Source organism: Thunnus thynnus, chromosome 23 (assembly GCF_963924715.1).
Source record: "Thunnus thynnus chromosome 23, fThuThy2.1, whole genome shotgun sequence".
In the NCBI taxonomy this organism is placed as follows: Eukaryota; Metazoa; Chordata; class Actinopteri; order Scombriformes; family Scombridae; genus Thunnus; species Thunnus thynnus.
In genome coordinates, this window is record NC_089539.1 from 17,884,046 (window position 1) to 17,906,951 (window position 22,906).

The 22,906-nt window shown below is 38.4% G+C and overlaps 2 protein-coding genes across 3 annotated transcripts in view; one reads left to right on the top strand and one right to left on the bottom strand.

Moving 5' to 3' along the window:
- Positions 1-519: 519 nt before the first annotated feature.
- orc5 (origin recognition complex, subunit 5) lies at positions 520-10,653 on the bottom strand. Of its 2 annotated transcripts, XM_067581757.1 has the most exons (15): positions 10,495-10,653; positions 10,188-10,365; positions 8,369-8,461; positions 7,345-7,530; positions 6,882-6,956; positions 5,630-5,741; positions 5,136-5,266; positions 4,974-5,022; positions 3,801-3,891; positions 3,625-3,680; positions 3,232-3,344; positions 2,359-2,406; positions 2,152-2,262; positions 986-1,098; positions 520-826 (listed from the first exon to the last, which is right to left on the bottom strand). In XM_067581757.1, the coding sequence occupies exons 2-15, from the start codon at positions 10,299-10,301 to the stop codon at positions 781-783; spliced, it is 1,338 nt and encodes a 445-aa protein (XP_067437858.1). In that variant the 5' UTR covers positions 10,302-10,365; positions 10,495-10,653; the 3' UTR covers positions 520-780. The 2 variants fall into 2 exon arrangements, with proteins under 2 accessions (XP_067437858.1, XP_067437857.1); XM_067581756.1 differs by having other exon boundaries at positions 10,188-10,653.
- A 1,573-nt stretch (positions 10,654-12,226) lies between these two features.
- The window catches only part of lhfpl3 (LHFPL tetraspan subfamily member 3), a 44,518-nt gene continuing 33,838 nt past the window's right edge, over positions 12,227-22,906 (top strand). The window contains exon 1 of the mRNA XM_067581871.1: positions 12,227-13,159. Coding sequence (XP_067437972.1) covers positions 12,724-13,159 — 436 coding nt within the window. The 5' untranslated portion in view covers positions 12,227-12,723. The remainder of the gene's footprint in view (positions 13,160-22,906) is intronic.

Below are 22,906 nucleotides of genomic sequence, written 5' to 3' on the forward strand. Positions count from 1 at the left end.
GCCATGGACATGGATAACCCTACAAATACAATGACCCCCAAAAGGCCAGAAATACTTATTTTCACACACACCATGTTTTGATTTACAGCCGAATTGTTTCAAACTGAATTTAATCATCTCATCAACACAGCCCTGTGAAAATTTTACTGTTCAAACATTGAAGGAAGATTAGTAAACAGGAGTCAGACTGAGAAAGCAGACTTCATATAATTTTCTGAAAGATTTTCCCCCATTAATGTAAAAGTATCCTATTGCCTTTAGTACCCTAAAATAAAAGGTAACACATTAGGGAAACAAAATTCTACCTTTGAGCAAGAACGATGATTCACCTGCATGGTGCCACAGTCTCTTTACATCAGACAACATCCCAAAGCTGCGTTATCATCATCTTATTTCACCATGTTTAGAGGAGGAGCTATATTATATTCTGGCTTTTTTTGTATTATAACAGCCTCTTTGAGATACTTCCTGTCAATGCATCACAAATGTAGTACCGGTTTAACAAAACTAAAACAGAAATGAAGTGTAATTGCCAATATGGCATTTATTTTACACAAATGCAAATGTTCATCATGGACAGTCAAGCTCATTCAACAACCACAAGAGGGCAGCGACATAATTGGATTAATTTTCCTGCACAAAATTATCTACAACGGTCGGAGATCCTCATTTTTTGCCAAATGCTTGTCCTTAAGTGCGCTCATGTGGAGAGAAATCCCCCTTTTTTCGTCTTACTGTCACGTGTGTGTGTGTGTCATCTCTCCTTTGTGCACAGCAGGTTTACAGGAAGTCGTACAGATACTTCACAATATCAAAGTTCACCGTCCTGGAAGATAAATTACAGCAAGCACATTCTCAGTGAAAAAACTCAAAAAAAAAAAAAAAAAAAGGGTCAGTGCCCTTGAATCATTCTTCTGTCAGTCTCAGTCATGCGTAATAATGCAAACACACACACACACACACACACACACACACACACACACACCTGGATATAGCGCAGATGAAGTCCATGGAAACGGCACATTTGTACTTGGGGGCGTCGAGCTGGTCGTCATGACTGACCTGACTCAACAGCTGTAAGGTCACCAGGGAGGAGATCTAAATGGGGAGAGAGAGAGAAATCGAAATGACTCTGTTCCGCTTCTTTAAACACAGCTTTTCCACACTTAGATGCAGAGGCACAAAAAAATGATGAGAGCCAGTTGCGCAGATATGGGTCGAGCCTAATTTCCTAAAACCATTTCATGCCCAGGGCCATAAATAGATACACATTTGGCGACGGATCCCAAAACTCACGACCATATGGGTAGAAAACTCTCATCTGACACACTGTGGTCATTAGGGTTGATTTAACATGAAATAATATGTGATTTGCACCTAGAAATGGGAATTTTAGGAGCCTGAGATTGAAAAAATTGGGCATTTAAAATCCTCTGAATATCATAGTTTACGTTCTCTTTCATTTGCTTATCTGATTAACTTTAGGAGTCACAATCATGCAGAAAGGTTACAACCGCTGCAGGACTAAATGAAATGCAAAATTAAGCCGCTACAGCTTTGTTTAACTTAGCAGAACGGCAACAAACCTGGTGATGCTCAACAGGCAATAAGAGGAATGTATACAGAGAATTAAGGAGGTTAATTAAACTAACTGCTAGTTGTTTCAGATGTATCATTTTAGTGTTCTGGTGACAAACAGATGCATCTATATTTGTCCTTTATTCTGCTATTCAAGGACGTCACACACTATCATCACCATCAACAAATAAACACCTCATCCAGAGGTGATTTTTAACCGTTAAAACAAGCAAATGTGAAAAAAGATTATGTTCTTTAATCGAGGCTTTTCAAGAAGTGTCAGATGTGTGAAGTCAGATGAAGGTAAACAGTCCCATATATCATACAACAGTCCACATTTTAGGAAAATATGCCCAAACACAGACCAAAAAAAACCTAGAAGAGGCTCTTCAGATAGAAAAAATATTAATTTATTACATGAACAAAGGTAAAAAAAATGTGAAAGCTACAAAAAAGTGAATTTTTCAGGATCATCAGCATCTTCTTTTTTATTTCGTTAATGTACAGGTCATTTTAACTGTATCTGCTCAGCGTATTCAGAATATTTTGTAAAATATTTTGCTGGACTCTGACCTGAGAGAAGATGCTGGCGGTCGGGGCGACTCTGCTGTCCACCACGCTGTAGAAAATGGCGAGCAGTCGGTCCAGAGGAAACGGTTTGGGCCCCAGAAGGTGGTTACTTGTCTATAAAATATTGACATCATTTTAAGTTATATCTGGAAAAAAGTTGTGATTAAAACTAATTAAGATCAAAACAAGTGTTGTGTGTAAGATAATCACCTTTTCATTTTTCTTTAAGAAGTTTGTTTTTCTTATTTTACCATGATGCTGTTGGGAGGAGAAGAGAGACATCAAATACATTAATTCACAGAAATTAAATATATTTTATTTATGCTGGAATCACAACTTTGACTCAACAGGCTTTACAATCCGTACAACATTCAACACCCTCTATCCTTAAACCTCAACTACAATACAAAATGCACACACACTGAGGTTTAAACCAGTGTGAGCTTCAAAGAAAGTCCATCAAATGTAAGATGTAGATTACTGGAGATGAGCTGTGAGACGTGTTTACATTTTGTCGGATTATGAATAAAAACACAGAAGCATAATTTCAACAGGTGTAAAATCTTTTAAGACAAAATTCCTGAGGTGTCTTGACTAGGAAGTCCAAGAGTACTAGTCAACCAATAGCGGACTAGAGGTTTAAGGATGTTTTCAAACCTATAGTTTATTTGCTCCGATCCAAATCAGTGGATGAGTTGGTAAAATTGGTGTGTTTCCTGTTGGTTCAGTTTCTTTTCACACAGCGAAAAGCAAACCAAAATAACTCACTAAAAGCCGCTCATTGGTCAGATGTGTCTGGGAGCAAGATGATAAACACAGGAAGAAAGTCCTACAGAAGGTCCTATATGCCAAACATCAAAAATGCGACCTTGATTCAAATGTTTCAGATCTGCCCAAACAAATCGTACCAAGGGGGAAATGAACCAGAGTCCAATTCAACCGAACGCATGTTTGAAAACGCCCTCAGACGACGATGCAACATCCCTGGTCCATGTATGTTTCAGGGATCTTTGTTGTCATCCCCTCATCTCCCCCCTTGTCTCCTGTCACCTCTACACTGTCCCATATAGAAAAGACACCTACCTTGAGGAAGAAGCGTTTATCTGTGCGGGCGGGGTTGTAGGATGCCAGGTAGGCAGCAATCAACAGAAACTTGGAGTAATAAGGCAGTTCAACGTGAGTGTGAGCAGATAAACCTTAAAAAAAAGCAAAGAAATAAATGCAATGAGTCAGATAAACTAAAGAGAAAAATGCACAGTTAGATCTTCTCATTTCTACTGAGTACATCATTAATCCGTGTTGTGATGATTGATAGTGATTGATAGTGTGATTTTCTTTTTTTTAGGGTGTGATGCATTGATACTTCACAGAAAAAATTAACAACTATATCAGCGTGAATCCACAGTGTCACTGCACCCGATCAGTGTTTTTACAGTTTAACATCTCTCTGCACTCGCGCTCAGTATGTGTCGGTACCTCTCACGGTTCTGGTTTCCTTCTCTTCCATTTGCTGCATCTCCTCCCACTGAAGGCTGAAGAAGAAGAAGAAGAAGAGAGAAAAGCACACACACAATGACGAGAAGAAACACAGCTCACAGATGCAAAGTGACATGATTTGATTTAATGAACACACTCATGTGAAGAACACAGACCTGGAAACCTCTCGAAGGTAGACGGTTTGCATGGCTTTTTTCAAATGAGGCTCGATGTTTCTCCACAGCTTGTGTGTGTCGCTCTCTTTCACTACAGACATAAAATAAAGCAACATTTTTCAAACAGCCACAGTGAAGCACGTTATGAGTCTTAGTTTGCTTATATTTGAAATATAAGTAACAGGAGAGCAAAGAAAAATAAAAGAATCAGCTGCGTGAATCAATACTTTTATTTTAACAACAAATCAAATGGTTATGTGAAAGGCGTCACTTATATTGATGAATAGAGCTGCATCACTTAGTCTGCAAAATTAAACGGCAACTATTTTGATAATCAATTAATTGTTTTGAGTCATTTTTTAAAAAGAAATATCAAAATTCTTCGGTTCCACTTTCTCACATGTGAATATTTCTGGTTTCTTTAGTCCTCTATGATATTAAACTGAGTATCTTCAGGTTTTATTGTTGGTCGGCACAAAACAAGACATTTGAGGTTGTCGTTGATTGACTTTTTCTCTCTTTTTTTACCATTTCCAGACATTTTATGGACCAAATGACTAACCGATAAATTGAGAAAAAATTGTGAGATCAATCAATAATAAATATAATCCTTAGTTGTATCACTGAACTCAGCTTCACTGTGCATTTTAGCCTCTTTTAGCTCATTGTTTTGGTTTTCAAGCCCACAAACTCCACACAGCAGGCAGCTGTTTTCAGTAAGTCTTCATGGTCGAAGGAACATGTCACCCAGTGCAGCGGTGCGGCTCATTGATGTGTTTTTAATAGTTTTTGGTTAATAACAAAGCTCTATGACACAAAGGGATAACATATATGAGCTTTGTATAAACACACGATACTTGAAAGTAGGATGAGTTCATTGTTGGTTTGGCTCTGCACATAAGATTTAGAAAATAATTTAAAATACAGCCAAATCCTTTAAAAGTTAATATTATGTCAGATGTTGTGTTTTCAGTTTGTTCTGCTGCCCCCAAGTGGCCAAAAACAATCAATGAATGCAACTTTAACGAAAGAAACAAAGAAAAATACAAATAACTGAAGTGCATCTCAACTTGATTAAAAAAATCCATGTTTGAGTGAAAACAAAAGGTAAAATGTGATGTTTTTTAATATCGATCGGCAGTCCAATGAATACACTTCTTTTTAATGAATTACCTTTTCCTTCTGCCAAAGGCTCGCAGAACTTGGAAAAATTAAGGGCAGCCTAGATGGAAAGAGAAAAGAGAAATCAATGGCACTACACTGAAAGAAAATCAAAGCAATGATAAATCTTCACTGACTTATGTGTGTGTGTGTGTGTGTGTGTGTGTGTCTGACCAGGTGGCGTAGCTCTCTGAGGTCTCGGCAGACGGAGTAAAAGACTCCCAGCAGGATGTTGATGTAGGAGGAGTAGAACTCAGCCGAATATGAAGGATGTCTGTCCTGGGACAAGATCTGCTGCAGCTCAGCTACAAATACACACAGAAACACACAGTTACTTTGCTCAGGCGCGTGTTAAAAAAACAGATATTTTAAATAATACTCGAAACCAGACAAGAGATTATCACAAGAACATCACTCTTTCTAAGTGCGGAATTTATACAGCGGTGTTTCATAGTGAAATATTCCTCCACAGTGGCTGCTTGAAGTGTAAGAACAAAATCACAGGTACAAATCTCACATCTAACACCTCATCCGCCAAGTGTGCGTCATCGTCATGCAGCATGGTGATAGATATTCATGACACTGGCTGATGTAGTGTGTGTGTGTGTGTGTGTGTGTGTGTGTGTGTGTGTGTGTGTGTGTGTGTGTGTGTGTGTGAACTATGATACCTTTACTGTAGTCAGGGAAATGGAGCAGAAGGGGCTCGAAACAGCCGGTGTTGGGTCTGAACTTGTCCCAAACAATTTCACTGAGCAGGATGACGGTGACGTTGTCCTCAACCTGAAAAGGACAGATGTACGTAGTTAAATTTATGTCATATAATAGTTATTTTGTCCAATAAGCGCACCCGATCCTCGTGTTTATAAGTCAGTGAGAGTATGTCTCCATGGCTACAGACATTGCTTTGTGTTTTGTATATGTATATCAAATGTTACAAGTGTTTTATTTAGTTGGTTTTACAAAACAATTTGATGACATCACATTGTTCTTTAGGAGACTGTGATGGACATTTTATAGACCAAACAATAAACTGAGAAAGTAATCCGCAGATTAATCGATAATAAAAAATGATCATTAGTTGAAGTCCTAGATCTCTGTGCACACTGTTAGTTCAGATACTCTATCATTAGCCATAGAAACAGGTTTAATGGTCCCCCTGATGAGGAAACTCTGTTTATTATGTGATTTAGGTGAGACTAAACCCACTAAAAACATCCATTTTATGTTTTATTGCTCATTATAGAGTAATTTAAGGAAAATATGTTTTAGTAAAATGTCCTAACAGATTACAAAACAGTTGTGTTTTAGAAATATAGCCTTTTTTGTAAAGTATGTATATATTTACAGCACAGTTTGATTCAGTTTGAATCAGTTTGATTCTGATCAAATCAGAAAGACTTTTTATGTTCATACAAAACTGACAGATGGAGGTGAACACACACTGTAAACCCTGCTGGTGCTTTTCTGCCGCTGTAATAAAATGTGCCCTAAACCAAAGACCGTAAATCCTTCCTGTTAACCTTTTGTATAGAAAAGAAAATAATAATAATAATAATAATAATAATAATAATAATAATACACATCAGAAGCACAGCGATCCTTCATCATCCTGTCATCCATCGTATACGTATGGAGTAGTACCACATTGAAAAGACATTCCTCTTAACACTCACAATCCACCAGGAGACAGTTAGCTTTAACATAAATACACAAGTCTTTTTACTTTTATTAAAGTGCTGTGAGTTGATGCCATCCTTGCTTCTTAACAGCAGTATGAAAGAGCTCCATACACTCAACTCAAGGTCATTAATTAGAAAAAAGAATCTCTTCCAGGCCCTCATCAACATCCACACAGTCCAACAACTAAAAAGTGACACACTTGATAGATAACACAAAGAGCATACAACACTTCAATCTCACCAGTTCCTGAAGACGCAGGAGAGCAGGGAGCAGATTGGCATCTGTGTCTCTCAGAAGCTCGGCTTTTTCCATTACCTGAAAGATATATATATGTATGTTTGAGCTAATTTTGTAACATCCATGCTCAGTAAACTAGAAGCTGTGAATGGCTGTTTTATCACGGCGCATTACTGCATTCTGTGCAGCAGGCTCACTTTAAAATGTCAAAACTGATCAAGCCAAAATACCCGATTAAACGCTTTCCCGTGCTGGCTGAAAATCACACTTATTTCCTCCAGGCTAATGCATCTGGAGCTTTGTTTAGCATCTATTTGCATATGTTATCACTACTAATCACATTATCATACAAACATTTAAGTGACATATCCGAAGAATACGTAATTTGACACGCCGTGGATTATGGTATTTTGGCATGCCAAGTGAGGAGGAATCTGAAGCTGAGCGTAAAGTGCATGGCACTCACAATGTATCGCGTCTGCTTGGCAGGAGACTGGGAGCACTGCTGTCTGTAGATGCGTACAAAGTCAGACAGGGAGGGACTGCGGGGGAGCTGGGAGGCAGCATCGCAGCCAAAGAAGGACAGCAGCACTTGTTCAAATAGCAGCGCGACGGAAACACATTCGACACAGCTGACTGTGGCGTGAGGCAGCTGCAGAGAGGGAGAGAGGAAGCGTTAATACACACATCTTCACATTGTCTTTCCTCTGTTTCTGGACACATGAACATTACAAGAATTGAAATCTCACTTTTATCCAAAGCAACATACATATGAGAGTTAATACAACAACAAGCAAGGATCTAGTCAGGAGAGTAAGTGTCATAAAGCTAAGTTCAGGTCCGATAGCATGTAGGTGCCAACAGGCAGAAGCGGATAGTATACTTTTTTTTCTTTTTTAATTTAATAAGTTCATCAGGTGTGGAGGTGTTTGTGAAAGAGCTGAACTCTGCGGATCGAATGGAGCTTCATGACAGCAATGGGAGGATATAAATGCCACAGTATCTATTTTAAAAAATGCAGTTTTTCTATAACATATACTTCAGGGTCATGTCCTTAAATATTACATCAGGGAGGGGAATATAAAAGTATTTCATTGAAAGTACGCAAACAGCGCTTTGTGTGCTAAGAGAAGAAAGATTGACACAATAACATCCATTAAAGGAGTAACAGTTGCCTTCCTGAACTTCTTTTGTACTCGATAAAATGTTATATTTCCAAGGACTCAGCGCTTTGATGAAGAAAGCTTTGTATGACTGAAGTTTGAAGTTTATATAAGCTTAAAGTAGTCAGTGTGAGTCATACTTTAATTGTTAGTTTGTCCCTTAACACACTCTTGTCAACAGAGCAGGAAGGAGTTTAAGAGAGCAGAAAGTGAAATTATTACTAATTTTACTGACAAATCCTGGACCCCAAGCTTTATACACACAAAAACGCACAAAATTCATTTCAAAATGCCCTGGAAATCTGACAGCAGGTGTTTCTCTCTTACCTCCAGTTCCTTCAGTAAAACGTTCATCACGTGACTCTTCCCAGAGGCTCGATGACCGTAGATGAAGATTGAAGGGTAGCTGTACTGTTGTGGCTGTAGGAATAAACATCAGGACTCTTAAACTCAACTTTAGAGTAACATTTCATCATGATCGACGACAATCAACATAAACAAGTTCTCCCAAAATCAAATTAATTCAGAGTTTTTGCCAGTAATTAATTGTAATGCCTTCCTTGACTGCTCCTTGGTTAACTGCAGTCATGCAGAATGATTTTAGTGCTTGACAGACCAAAGCCTGTTCATGATTATTATTCTGATGCTTTATAATGAGCAGTCAGCTTCTCTAATTGATTGAAGGAGCGATGCAATAAGTATTTTGGGTAATCACTTGACAAATAATGTTGAGCACAAAAAATACATTTCAATAAACTGAAATAATTGTTTGAGAAAACTACAGACTGGAAACGATTACAGAAAAATAATTGGCAACCATTTTAATAACCAATGATTCATTATAATAGTAATTTTTCAAGCAAAAATGCCCCTCACTAACACCAACTTCAATTCTAGGATTTACTGTTTCAAATCATTGTAAAGTGAACATCTTTGTGTTTAGACTGAAGACGTCACCTGTGTGAGAAATTGTGAATTGTGAACTTTCTAGACTATCAATAAACTGACAAAATAATCTGTAGATTATCATACATGTCCATCTTTTTAGGTATGTTAGCATCGTGAAAATAGTTATATATCATTTAGGTCTGCAACTAATGGTTATTTTCATTATCAATTAATCTGCTGATTATTTTCTCGATTAATTGTTCGTCTGTAAAATGTCAGATAGTGAAAAACACCTGTAATAGTTTCTTAGAGTCCAAAGTGACGTCTTCAAATGTCCTGTTTTGTCTGATCAACAGTGTGAAATCCAAAGATATTCAATTTACCACCGTGTATAACACAGAAAAGTAGAGCTTCACAATTAGTCGATCAACAGAAAATTAATCCACAACTATTCTGGTAATCGATTGATTGTTTTGAGTCATTTTTAAGAACAAAATGCCAAAATTCTCTGGTTCCAGCTTCTTACATGTGAACATTTTCTGTTTGTCTTCTATGATAGTAAACTGAATATCTTTGGGTTGTGGACTGTCTGTCAAAACAGGACGGAACAAGACATCTTAGGGCTTCATCTTGGTCTTTGGGAAACAGTGATCATCAGTTTTCATCATTTTCTGACATTTTTAGACCAAACAACTAATTGATTAATTGAGAAAACAATCAACACATTAATGGATAATGAAAATCTATGTACTTTCTGATTAACTGACTAAGAAGAGAAGTTTATTTATGACAGTACACTGAACTATATATAGAGAATCTTTCTTTTTTTGTTTTTTATGCTTTGTTTTCCCTGTTTGTTTTACTTTGTTTGTTTTATTGTATGTGTAAAAATATAAAAACCAACATATTCATAATGAAAATAATCATATAGTAAATAAAAATATATAAAAAAATAAATAGTAAATAAAGTAATAGTTAATTGCAGCCTTACAGACAAAAGCAGCAAACAAATTTTCTGTCAATGAACTAATCGATTAATCGACTAATCATTGCAGCTCTAATATCATATGACAATTATTAAAACGACCATTTCTGTCCTCAAAATGCACTGAAACAAACAAAACTTGCTTTTAAATACTACTTTCTTGTAAAGTCAACGTCACATATAGAAATACAAGACAGAAGTATTAAGTATTTTTTAACCTTCTGGACGCCTAAAATAAACTCATATTACTGTTTTCGGAGATGACATCATTACCTGTCCCATCAGGGACAGCAGTGTCCCCGCCTGGACGTCCCTGCACGGCAGCTGGTCTGCGACCCTCTGCAGCTTCTCCTCCTCATATCCTGGATGCTGCAGCGGCGCTGCCATCCTGCTCTTCGTGTTACCGACCAAACCACCGAGTATTTACTGTGAGGAGGCGACTATCGTGCGGCTAAAAACAAGCAACGTTAGCTTAGCTTTCAGTTAAAAAGTACGGCACGTTAACGGAGCTGGAGACGACCACCTCCGGTATTCAGTCAAAATGCGAGCAAAACGAGGAATATTGTAAGAAACTACATACCACTAATGCGACTGCGTAGTGTGTAAATATCGATAACTGACTGTAAAATGTGTAACAAACTTAAAATACAGGGAAAAAAAGCCCGTTAAAAGGTCGGACACAGACACACACAGCCGAGAGCACTCAGAGGAGTTTCGCGCGCCTGCAGATTACGTCACGTTACCGTTTGGGTTACCAGCCAATCACAGCTCACACATAGAATCATGGGTAATGGAGTTTTGGGCTCTAAAATCTCGTATTTGTGAAATAAATGGAAATTATGAATTAAAAGTAAAATACTATCATGTTTTCTATTAGATGTCGTTTGAATCTTGCCCTCTATGATGCCAAATGCTGCTAAAACACTAGATGCTTTTACATAATTGTTTTCCATTTGTGTTTACATATTACAATGGTAGCCACTAGCCTATTATCCATTAATCTCAATGGCTAAATCTGCAGAGGAAGAACGTGTGATGTGATCAAAAGCTCCAGAGCATCCATAAAAGATGATGAATGGACATTGTGGCGAGATTATTTTTGCCAATTGTCTTAACAAACAAAACTAACAAATGTCAGCCTATAACATAAATTATGATTTATAATTAGCCTATAGGACCATTTAGAATTGATACAAAGTTACTTTTCCACTATATTATTGCTATTATTACAGTACTATAGCTCTCACATTAGAACATAGCTTATATTTTTGCAGGTTAAGCCTATTGCATGAAAATATGAGAATATTAATATAATTTTATAATGAATTCAATGGCAACATACACCATCACGTCCATTTAACTAGTACTATACGCTGTATGTTCATCGTATTATTATTATTATAGCCAATAACAGGTGCATTTATGTGCATTATTAATTCATGTGCATTCCTCCACTGGTACAGTGACCAGAAGGAGATTATATGAGCATTAATTTGAAGGCTATTAGATCCTCTGTTGTTGTTTTACTGTGATATCATTGTGTCTGTTTAAGAATTCACAAGTGTTACTGTTATAATAAGCAGGGGTGGATTTAGTGATTTTGGGGCCCCGTGCAGGCAAATGCTGTCTTGCTTTATTTTCACCCTTTCTCTAACTGGGAATGTTTGTGTTGGCAGTGGTAGAAGAAGCACTCCAAACTTTTTTCTAAAGTAAAACTAATAATACTGCACAGTAAAAATACTGTTAAAGTCCTGCATTCAAATTTTCATTTAAAAGTGAGGAGTGAAAGAGAGGTGAGGTGGAGCTTTTAATTCTTATATAATGCTGGATAGTTTAATCAATAATAATGCATTATAGTCTATTTGTTATAGCTATTTTGTGAGTAAAATTTGCCATGTAACCATTAACATTTATCTGTCAGGTAAATGTAGTAGTACAGTGTTTTACTCTAAAGTAGAAGTATGCAGTTGCATAAGTGCTTTGGGGGCCTTTTGTAAGTTATTTCGGGGTAAAATGAGTTAGATTAGGAACATAATTCAATATTTTTCATATCTTAACATCATAATAAATCTACAGCTGTTTGGGGCCCTTTTAGTTGGGAGCCCCAGGCAGTTTCCTACCTTGCCTAATGGTAAAGTCCGCCCCTGATGATACGTCAGACCGGGATTATGGGATGTGGGTTGTCCCTGTAATATCCAAGGCTATCCTCCAACTCTAATTCAATAGGATCTCAGCTGCTGTTGTCGAGCAGAGAGAGAGCGAGAGAGAGAAAGAGAGAGAGAGAGAGAGAGAGAGAGAGAGAGAGAGAGAGAGAGAGAGAGAGAGAGACGCACCATTTCAGCGAGATCTCACACAGTGATTCACAGAGCTGAACCTCTGTCGGACACACTGGCCGGTTTAGATTCGGAATAACAGTGCACGACTCAGGTAGGGACATTTTTTAAAAAAAAATAGAAATAAGGATAAATAGGATAAATCTACGGGGTTTGTGAATGGAGGATGGATTCCTGAAGCTCGCGGCTTGTTTTCGGGAGCGCACGTATCGTTTTTTTGCAGAGTGATGAATGAAAATCAGAGGAAAAAGGAAGAAAAAACACACAAAATCCAACCTTACCATGGATGCGAGAGTGCAGTGATGCTGAGGGTACATCTGTGACTGAATAAAGGCTGAAATAATAATAATAATAAATCCAGCGAAGAAGTTCTGACTATGCCTTCCACAAATCAGATGCAGCAGATGTTAGTTTGCTGAGGACAGATCCACCAGAGAGGACCGAGCAGATCACACTACTACCACACAGACCGGAGGATGGTCCCGGGGGCCCCCAGCACGACCACCACCATGCTCCCCGCCTCCGAGGCTGCCAAAATCTACCAGACCAACTACGTGCGCAACTCCCGCGCCATCGGCGTCCTGTGGGCCATCTTCACCATCCTCTTCGCCATCGTCAACGTGGTGTGCTTCATCCAGCCGTACTGGATCGGAGACGGCGTGGACACCCCGCAGGCGGGCTACTTCGGTCTGTTCCACTACTGCATCGGGAACGGGCTGTCCCGGGACTTGACCTGTCAGGGCAGCTTCACCGAGTTCAGCAGCATCCCCTCCGGTGCGTTCAAGGCCGCCTCCTTCTTCATCGGCATGTCCATGGTGCTGGTCCTCACCTGCATCGGCTGCTTCGCGCTCTTCTTCTTCTGCAGCACCGGAACCGTTTACAAGATCTGCGGCTGGATGCAGCTGGCTGCAGGTAGGAGACTCTGCTCCGACTGCAGGTGGAAGTTCCTGAAACAGTTCAGGAGGGGGAGGTTGTCAAAGTGTGGTCCAGCGAGTTCAGAATGAGTAGGAGATCACATAATTGAATGAAAATTGTCCAGAATCACAGGTTTTAGAGTTGAAAACCACGAAGCAGGGTCGAAACTCACACACCAAAAACCTCAATATTCCCCAGTTTCTCTCAGGTCATGTGCTCCAGTTTGGCCACAGAGCCCCATTTCACTAAATTGTGTCCCCGTGAAACCCCATTTCAAGCTTTATTGTGGATGCAAATGCCTTCACATAACATTATGTAACTCTGTAGTGTAGGTGGAGCGACAGTAGCCTTTGGGGGAAAGTGAGACCTCAAATTGAAAACACTCCCAGTGTGCTAAATCCTAAAGAGTTAAATAATAGAATAAATACTTTTTTTTTTTTTTTTACTATTTGATCTTTTTTGTGGATGCCTTATGGTCAAATCTTTGGAGACAACTGGACTAGAAGCCAGTTTTATCCTCCAAACCAGTGATGTGAGGGGGATTTCCATTATCATCATCTATCAATATGAAGAAAATTAAATTAAATTTGCAGAACAGTGTCATTTTTTTGCATGTTTCCCCCCCAAAGCTTGTATATTCATTACATCACTTTAACTTACTCAAATGTACATCCTCAATTTTGTTATTTATCAGCCAAAATATGATGTTACCCATCTAGATATATAAGTATAAAAGATAAATAAACACTCAGCTATAGAAACAGGTAAGTCCTCAGTGGTTTTTGTGGTTTACATTGTACTTTACTTACTACAAACCAGGAGGATAAATTGGAAATATGCAAATGACTCTTTTCCTCATTTAATGAGACAAGAAAGGGTCTCTCTGACACCTTCAATGAAAAGAAAAATGCATGTAAAGAAAATGAGGAGCACAGACGTGTGGTTGTGACCGAATTGCTTATTTTTTTAGTCATATTCCCAAGAGCCTCTGTGAAGCAGACCGAGAATTTGCCTGTCTGTTTTGCAGATTTTGATTCCCATCCAAAAATGATATCTTCAAATAACTGATGCTGCTCAGCTCCGGATCTCAGCCAACTTCTTCAGTACACGAGGGGAAAGTGACAGTAAATGTCAGCATTTAACAACTTATTTTCATTCCTACTTTTTTTTTTTTTTTTTTTTTTAAAGTTTTGGTAGACAATAGAAGCAGGGCTGCAGCCAGGATTTTAGATGCTTTCTTATATCACAAGCCAGAAAATTTTGACCAGAATTTTTTTACTTGGATTTTACTTTTTCCGTTAACTGTTCAATTATATTTTATATAAATTTTATTTCCCAACTATTGGAGGTCTAAATGCTGTTTCAAAACACACTTTAACTATTCAAGAATACAAATCTGGCAGACAGATGCTGCTGCCTTTGTTTATTGATTATATTTTGGCCTAAAAGTAGTGAAATTTAAACATATTAAGTCTTTAAATACTGGAGTCAGATTGATAAATCTCCCAACTAAAAATTAAACCACAGTAGGGCTGCAACTAACGATTATTTTCTCGATTAATCAATCAGTTGATTGGTCTATGACATGTCATAAAATTGTGAAAAAATATTCACAAGATGCAACTTAAAATGTTTTGTTGTGTCCCGACCAACAAAGATATTCAGTTTACTATCATAGAGGACTAAAGGAGCGAGAAAATATTCACATTTAAGAAGCTGTAATCAGATAATTTTGGCATTTTTTTCTTAAAAAATGACTAAAAGCAATTAATCGATTATCAAAAGTTGCACATTAACTGTCAATCGACTAATCGTTGCAGCTCTTAAACACATCACACATGCCTTATTCACCTTATGAAACGTTTTGGCTATCTCGTCTTCACCAGGGTGATGTCTGAGGCTGTTTCCTTTCAAACAGTCCATTGATCAGTCATGTGACCTATAGACTTTTTGCCTTTTTATAAAAAAAAAAGTAGGAATTGTAAAAACCCCAAATACCCTGAAAATATACAGAGGGCTTCATCTCAGTGACGTTATTGGAAAGAAATAGATGTAATCGATCGGCCTGTCATTCAAATGACCTTGACAGAACAAAAAGACACATTGTTAATAGAGACAACAGAACAAGGAGAAGCTGTAACTTAAATGTATTTTCCGCTCAGCTTAAAGCAAGTTTACTATTTTTCCTCTGTGGCATGTTTTGTCATGACACCCATGACAAATGATGATGGCTGATAAAGAATATTTTGAGCATAATCTCTGGCTCAGAATTCAGAGACAAATCTAATTTGTGTGTATAAAAAAAAAAAAAAAAAAGTCTCCCGGCGTCATATTGTGCATCGTTATGAGAACTGGTTGTTCTCAAATGGGAATTAAATGTCATAACCAATAGCAGTCACATTCATAGAGAGAGTGCGCTTATGTTTTTGCCTACAGACACACAATCAGCCTCATTCAGGATGTGTCCCAAAAGTCCACTGATTACCAGTTTTAGCAATAAATAGCAGCCATCTAACGCCATGCCGCTCTAACTATTGATTAGAGATAGAGGTTAGCAACACCATTGGCCAGCTGTTAGGCCTAATTTAAACGCTATGTTCCCATTTCATCGCAAAAAAATAACCCTTAAAAGTATCCCCAGTGTCTCAAACCCTAGCAGCTGTGAAGTGGATTATAGGGAGAAAGCATGAGCCATCTATCACACGTCAGTCTAATGAGCAGCACAGCCTGGCAGTTTGTGTCTGTGCGGATCAAAGCTGCTTCTTATTCCTCTGAGTCATATGTTGGCTTTTCCCCCAGTTTTCCCACCATGGCAGAGGGGGAGCAGATGTGAGTCAGGTGAAAAAATAAATCACAATTGTCACAGTTGATACAGTCATCTCTGTTGGTTTTTGTAAATTTGGTTTGTAGGCCTCTGAATAGGGAACATTAATGAAGACAGTGGTGGAGTTCGGAGGGCTTTTCATCTCCTATTGATCGTCTCATCACCTCTTCTCTTCTGTCTCATTCGCTGCCACTGTGAAATCGGCCCATTAAGATTTTCTTGGCAACTTAAATAGCTAATATCAAGGCACTTTCTCCCTCTAAGCACTCTGAAATCCTGGTGTGATTGTTAAAAAAAAAAAAACTCCGCTGGCTTAATGCTGTCAGATGTCATTTCAGGGGGCACGGAGCAGCTGTGATGTGCTATCAAAGGCTGCGCATACAGCTCTCAGGCGGCCCTACTCTCCAACTATGGGTTGTCCTGAATGTTTGATAAGCACCGGCTTGCAGTTCGATAAGAATAATGACAAACCCTATAATGATATTCTTGAAAAACCACAGTCCGCTTTGATGGTATGTTTTATAGTTTGCATAACTTTGTGCAGCAGACGGCAGGCGGACGTCAGACAGTGCTGGTGTCCTTCTCAAACAGAGAGACAACTTTTACATCTGTATCTGCTCTCTTGTGATTCTCAGCTTCACTTTTCTCTGAGCTCTGACTAAAAAGGCTAATAAATAATTTAATGATGTTATTGATCAATGACAAGCCATTAATAAGGATAAATTCTGGCTTGTCAGGTTGTTAAGAATCAATTTGGCTGGTGCATACTGTGTCTTCCTCAATGCAAAAAAGCATAAGTTGTTTTGGCTTTTAGCTACACTTCCAATGGTCTATTGATTCCAAACATTTTGGCAGTCGTCCCTTTAATTCATGTGACCTCTCATCTCAGGTCAGCTCCTTAATGTGATCATACGTTATGAGTAGTTCAACCAAAGAGTGAAGTTTTCTCCTCAGACTGTTTTATTGGAAGGGTTTTTTTTAGGTGCCAGAAGAGGTGAAACAATATTTCACAAGCACACAAAGAAAAGAAAAACAGAAGCAAAAAATAGGGAAATTCAAGAAAAAAAATAAAGAAAAATTAGTGTAAGAGATGTCCGTGTGATCATCTGGTGACCCCTGAGATTAATCTTGGGACCACTTTGGGGTTCTGAACCTTAGGTTGGGAACTGTTAGATTACTCAATTACCTTCTGGAAAAGTGCTGCAGAATATTTACAACTTCACACCTGATATATTATCATAACACTTTATTCATGATGTTAGTGTTGATGTTATAAACATTTATGACTGCAAACTTGATGCCCTATAAGAACGTAAGTCATTAATGAAGGATCATTAAATCATCTTGATAGTTTCACTTTATATGATAACTTTATATCGGGCCTGCAGTTGTAAATTTTAGTCAAATATGTTTCTTCTTCTATCCCCTTTCTTCCACTGGAATTATTTATCAAGTACAGAGCTGCAAATTATTAATACAAATTGCTTTTGGATGGTCTGCAGCTGTTCTTCAGAAGTTAGTGGTCACACTGTCCATTAGTCTTCCTGGTTAATTAAAGGGTCAGACACTACAAGATGCATTCAGTATTTTCCCACTTTGAGATACCCATCTCTGGCAAATTTCATATCTGGTCTCTCACAACAAGGAAAAACAACAGCAACAAACACACCTCTTTCCAGAAACAGCATCATTGTCAGTCATAGTTTTTTTTATCTGGATTACTTCTCTGGCAGAAAGTAGTTCCAGTTAAGACTGTTTACAGTGAGGTCAGATATTAAAACCTGGACAAATAAAACCAGAAGTATCTGCATATCTACGTTTTTTGGGTGGGGGTGAACTGACCCTTTAAAGAGCTTGAAAGGCAAAGCAAGTTATCCTGGAAGAGTGTGTACACCAGGTTAATGGACTGTTCACAACCTAGTGACTGATAAGGTGGCTAATGGCTTATTACTGAGCCATAAAGCATTGATAAATGATTTATTTATCATGAATAAGCCATTAGTTACAACTTATAGTCCATTTTTAAAGCATGTTTTATCAGAAGAGTGGCACTGGTAATGGAAACAGTGGTGTTTTAGGATGAGGTGAGTGTGCACAGTGTGGAACAGCAGGCAGACAGCTCTGACGTGAGGCTGCACATCGGTGCTCAATAACCTGGACGGCCTCCAGAGCTCTGACAGCCATCTGGATCACTCACTCACACAAGCACACAGACATGAGGACCGCCATGGCAGGAGCAGCTGCCCCCATTTTCTGTGGATGTTAATCCATAGAACTCCACAGAACCCAAGGTGGGTTACTCAAAAGTGCTGCTGAAGCGTTTCCAACACACGGTCCATTTCCTGGTTGTCTGACGAGCAGCTCCCTGTGCAGTAAGTGGCTTTCCTCATGGCGCACTCTGCCTACTAAGTGGTCCTCTAGAGAGGGGAGCTGGCATTCGGAGCCAACAATAAAACGTCCATTTGGTAGCTGGAGGTTTATTGATCCGAATGTTGCTTTCCAGAATAACAGGAAGCAGGGCTCTAACAGGGGGACAGCTGCCACCGTACGGCCTTTTTGCCTGCGTGTACTCGGTTTCAGTTATGTGTTATTGTTGAGCTGCAAGAGTGACAGATACAGAGAGAGAGAGAGAGAGAGAGCGAGAGAGAGAGAGAGAGAGGCGGGCGCCACAAATGCTCTGGTTGCCTTATGTTTGATGCATGATAACAGCGTTTGATATGGCGTCTGACTGACTGATATTATTATATGATTGCTTGGTGCGTTGTGTGGTATTCAATTTTACACCTCTTCAGAAAGATGTCAAGTGGAACTGGGACGTGCTGCTTATCGCCGTCACATTGTGTCTTGGAAAGGAGAGGGAAAGATACGCAGAGACACTATCACGCTGTGTCTGCGGAGGAGGAGGCCAGATAATGAGAGAGGATCCAGAGAATGTTTGAAAGCTGAAATCTTCGTCTTGAAACACTGCTTGTGTTATTTCTGTCCAATAATAAGTCTCTAATCCAAAGATAGATATCCATTAGACATTATACTCTGTTTGTTTGCTTTTACTCCTTCATGACAAAAGCTGCATAAAAAACCTTTAATTCAACATTTTTTTTGCTCTTTTTATTGATTAATGAATTGATTCTTTGATGTAACCTATATTCAGACTCATAAAAAAACAAACAACCTGGGGAAGAAAAGTCAAATTAAGTATTAAATAATAGATAAGAATAATTATCATGGAATAAGTGCAACAATTTAGAATTAATTTTAAGCATCAGTGCTCAAACTTGTACAAATAAGATTAATTAGAGTTTCCTGAAAGGAGTCTAAATATATATTCTAAAATTATTGCTTTTGGCATCACATTATGAAAAATCCACAATTTAATGGATAATTTCTAGGAAAATGACGAAGATCATGAGGTTAAAATGACTCAAACTGACCAAATTTACAAAAAATGTTACACTTCAAATGTCCAAAAACCAACATGTGCTTATATTCTTTATGTCTGAGATGCTGAGAAACAATCCCACCATATGGTCAATTTAGTAGCTGTTCTGAAGCTTTTGATCCTATTACATGATCTTCATCAACAGATGGAGTTTGCCTGGTTTTCATGGAGTTATCGAGGGTCAAACATCCATTTTTTCTGACTTCTTATCTTTTATTCTTCTATATTTTGTTTTTCTCTTCATTTTAACATCTACAATCCCAAACTCTTTCTGCTGATGAAGATCATTTAATATGACCGAAAACTGAAAAACCGCTACTTAATGGACCTTGTGGTGAGGCTGGTTTCTCCAAGGGCAACTATAAACATTGAACCTCACATTTGAAATTGGGTTTCACATGTGATTTTATATTTTCATGTATGATGTCTTACATTTGATATGTGAAATATCCGATAATCACATGTTCTTGTATCATCAGAAATCTTACACGAGTGAAATGTGTCCACATGTGAACTTTTCACATCTGAAATTTGTTTCACAAGTGTTAATTTAATTTTGTGTCAGGCTCAACAAAACCCTGAAATCACTGATTTCACCCCTCAATATAAATGCTTTAAATGCTTTAAATGCTTTAAATGCTGCGTATGTGGCATCGGTCCATGGTATGTTCTAGCGCCTATAAAAATAAACTGTAAATAAATAGATACATAAATAAAGTGAGCATCTGCTGGCACTAACTGGTGGCTTCTCAGTGCTCCGTGCACATCGTGGTGTAGTTGAGCTGGTCCTGATTTAAAGCCGACAGCTAATGACATCAGCCGGGTCTTATCCTCTCACACGTATCATGAAGGACCGGAAGAGTCTGAGAGGCTTTACAGTGATGTAACATGACCACACATGAGACTAAGACTCCACCATTAGCCGAGGAAAAGAAATAAAAACTCAGCAAGTGGTGTGTTCACCTCCAGGTGTTTAGATGAAAGTCAGGTTTCAGCTCAGTGAGAGCAGCAGAAACCTTTTCTTTATTCTCTCCTTTCAGTGAAGTGCTCAGCTGGTTCCCCCTGGCTGCCTGCCTGCTCTGTAGGTGCCGCCTGGAAATGAAAACATTTCTTTTTTAAGCTCAGAGAGGTCACGCTGGATGGACAGTTATTTTACACCGAGTCAAGAAAAACGCCATAGAAGCATAAACAAAAAGGAGAGCGCAGTGTGAATCAGCCAAATTAAAGGCCAGCCAAGTCAGCTGGAAATCACAGGGAAGGAGGATCTTGACTACAGACTAATTCTGAGTCTGTGGATTAAGAAAGTGGATCACCTCCTTTGGCTGATTAGGATTTTAAAGGCACAGTAACCAATATGTGACCTCTATCAGCCTTTTAAGTGACCAGTAGGAACACCAAAACCCTCCTGTCCCTTTGGTAACTCATATCTGACGTAAATATTTCAAAAAAAGGAGAGTGGTTGCTCATCGAAATGCAGCTATGATCCAACAGAAAGGTTTGGGAAAGAGTAATGAATCAGAGAAAAATAATATAATCATGAAGCCTCTTCATCATTGTGCTTCTTTGGCTGCTTGAGAATGCAGCTTTTTAAATCTTTGTAGATAAAAATGACTTGTGTCGTACGTCATCAACACAGTCTTCAAAATTAGATTTCATAAATTTTGTTCCAAAAGACACAACAAAGCAACTGCTTTGTTGTGTCTTTGCTGGTTCTGATCAATAACCCTGTCAGAGAAGGTTTTTTTTGATCACTTGCCTGTCCAACAATTCAACCTTTCCTTACATAACATTCATTTGGGAGATGGCTTTGCCCAAATTAACTTACTTTTTCCCCTCCAAGTACACACACACATCAGGAATAATTAGGAGACTAGTGTTTCGCTGAAGGACACTTCAATATGTGGACAAGAGGAGCTGATCAATCCATCAATTGTAGAGTTGACTCTAGAGAGATTAGTCTATAACAGTGAAAAAAAGGGTCAAAAGGGCAAAAATTGATAAATGAAGTGATGCCTGCAGGCTAGTTTGCCTCTTCTCACTGCAACATATAAGCTATCCAATGCACCTTTTTTGTTATGTTGTTATATTTAATCCATCAGTGCTATCCTGGAAGCCATGCTGTCACTTGCTGCTACTGCTGCTGCTGTTCATATAGCATTAAAAGTCCCTCCTCCACCGCAGCATCCACCTGTAGGGCTTTCAGGCTCTGTGTCTTCCTTCACCTAGGGAGGAAGTTAGTATCGTCACTCCCCACCTCCTGCTACGCTCAGCTTGATGCTTCCTTGTGGGGGAGCGACGATAACAGAGCCAAGACGCCAAATATCAACTCCAATTATAACCAATTCTACGTCAGATGGCAGACTTAAGTTTGCATTTAATTTCAATTGGTAACACTTAATTGTGTGGTTGTTGTTTTTGATCCCTGGCTCTTCCTGTCCACATATTGATGTGCCCTTTGTTAAAAGCGGCTGCCAAATTAATGCAATTTACTGTAAAAATACAGCATTTATGTAGCTGCAGCACAACAAAATCATCTAATTTTTCCAAACTAATCTGAGCTTTTTCCAATTTTTGATTTTGCTTTATATGATTACATGTTAATTTACCAATTACATGATATTTTGACATTTTACATACATGTTATAAGTTGTCAACCACTGTTAATTGCTATAAGACTAAAAAAAACTCACTAAATGCTTCCTTAAACATACAAATTAAAAATATGGAGCTACACTGAGTGCACAAACCCCCCCCAAAAAAAGCTTGAAATGTATCCTTCCTCCCAGATGATCAGCGATCTTCTTAACAGAGCTGTCAGCCCGTGAATAAATCCAAACACCGTGTGGGTGAGGCGACGTAAAGGTGTCACAGAGGGCGAGGTGTTTTATGGGGTGTGTGGTCGGGTGGAGTGGTGAGATTGAACATCGTGTCCAAGATGCTGCAATCACAGCTTGACTGGAGGTCGTCATATCTGCCTGTCAACTGCTCACAAATCTGCTGCAGCCAGGGGAGGAATTTGACATTAATGTGCACTAACAATTTCATAGGTAACAGTGTAGTCTGTATGTAGAAAGTACGGCAATACTATGCTTCCTCTTAGAAGGATTACAAGGTCTCTTATGCTTTAACTGTAGTGCTGATATATTTGACCCCGAAAGAAAATAATAAAATAGCCACAAAACGAAAATAGAAATAGAAAATAGAAAATTAATAATCATATGATGGTCCTGTGCTTCTTCTTTTAGCACTTTTTAAAATCACAAATCATGCAAAGTAGATGATTACTATGTAGTTAATGAGAATAAACCATAAGCTACATTAGCTAGTAGCAGATGACAATGTTAGCATGCTGATATTAATCATAGATGTTTAAGTATAATGTTTAGTAAACATTATACACTAAACTAAGGTGCTGAATATGGTAAACATCTCAATCACCATCTTAGTTAAGTGTGTTAGCATGCTAACATTCGCTAATTAG

Coding starts and splice junctions, on each gene's coding strand:
- orc5 (XM_067581757.1), bottom strand. CDS start 10,301: ATGGCAGCGCCGCTGCAGCATCCAGGATATGAGGAGGAGAAGCTGCAG. Junction 3,681..3,800: donor TACCTTCGAGAGGTTTCCAG/GTCTGTGTTCTT, acceptor CTTCTTCTTCAG/CCTTCAGTGGGAGGAGATGC. Junction 2,263..2,358: donor TCTTAAAGAAAAATGAAAAG/GTGATTATCTTA, acceptor AATATTTTATAG/ACAAGTAACCACCTTCTGGG.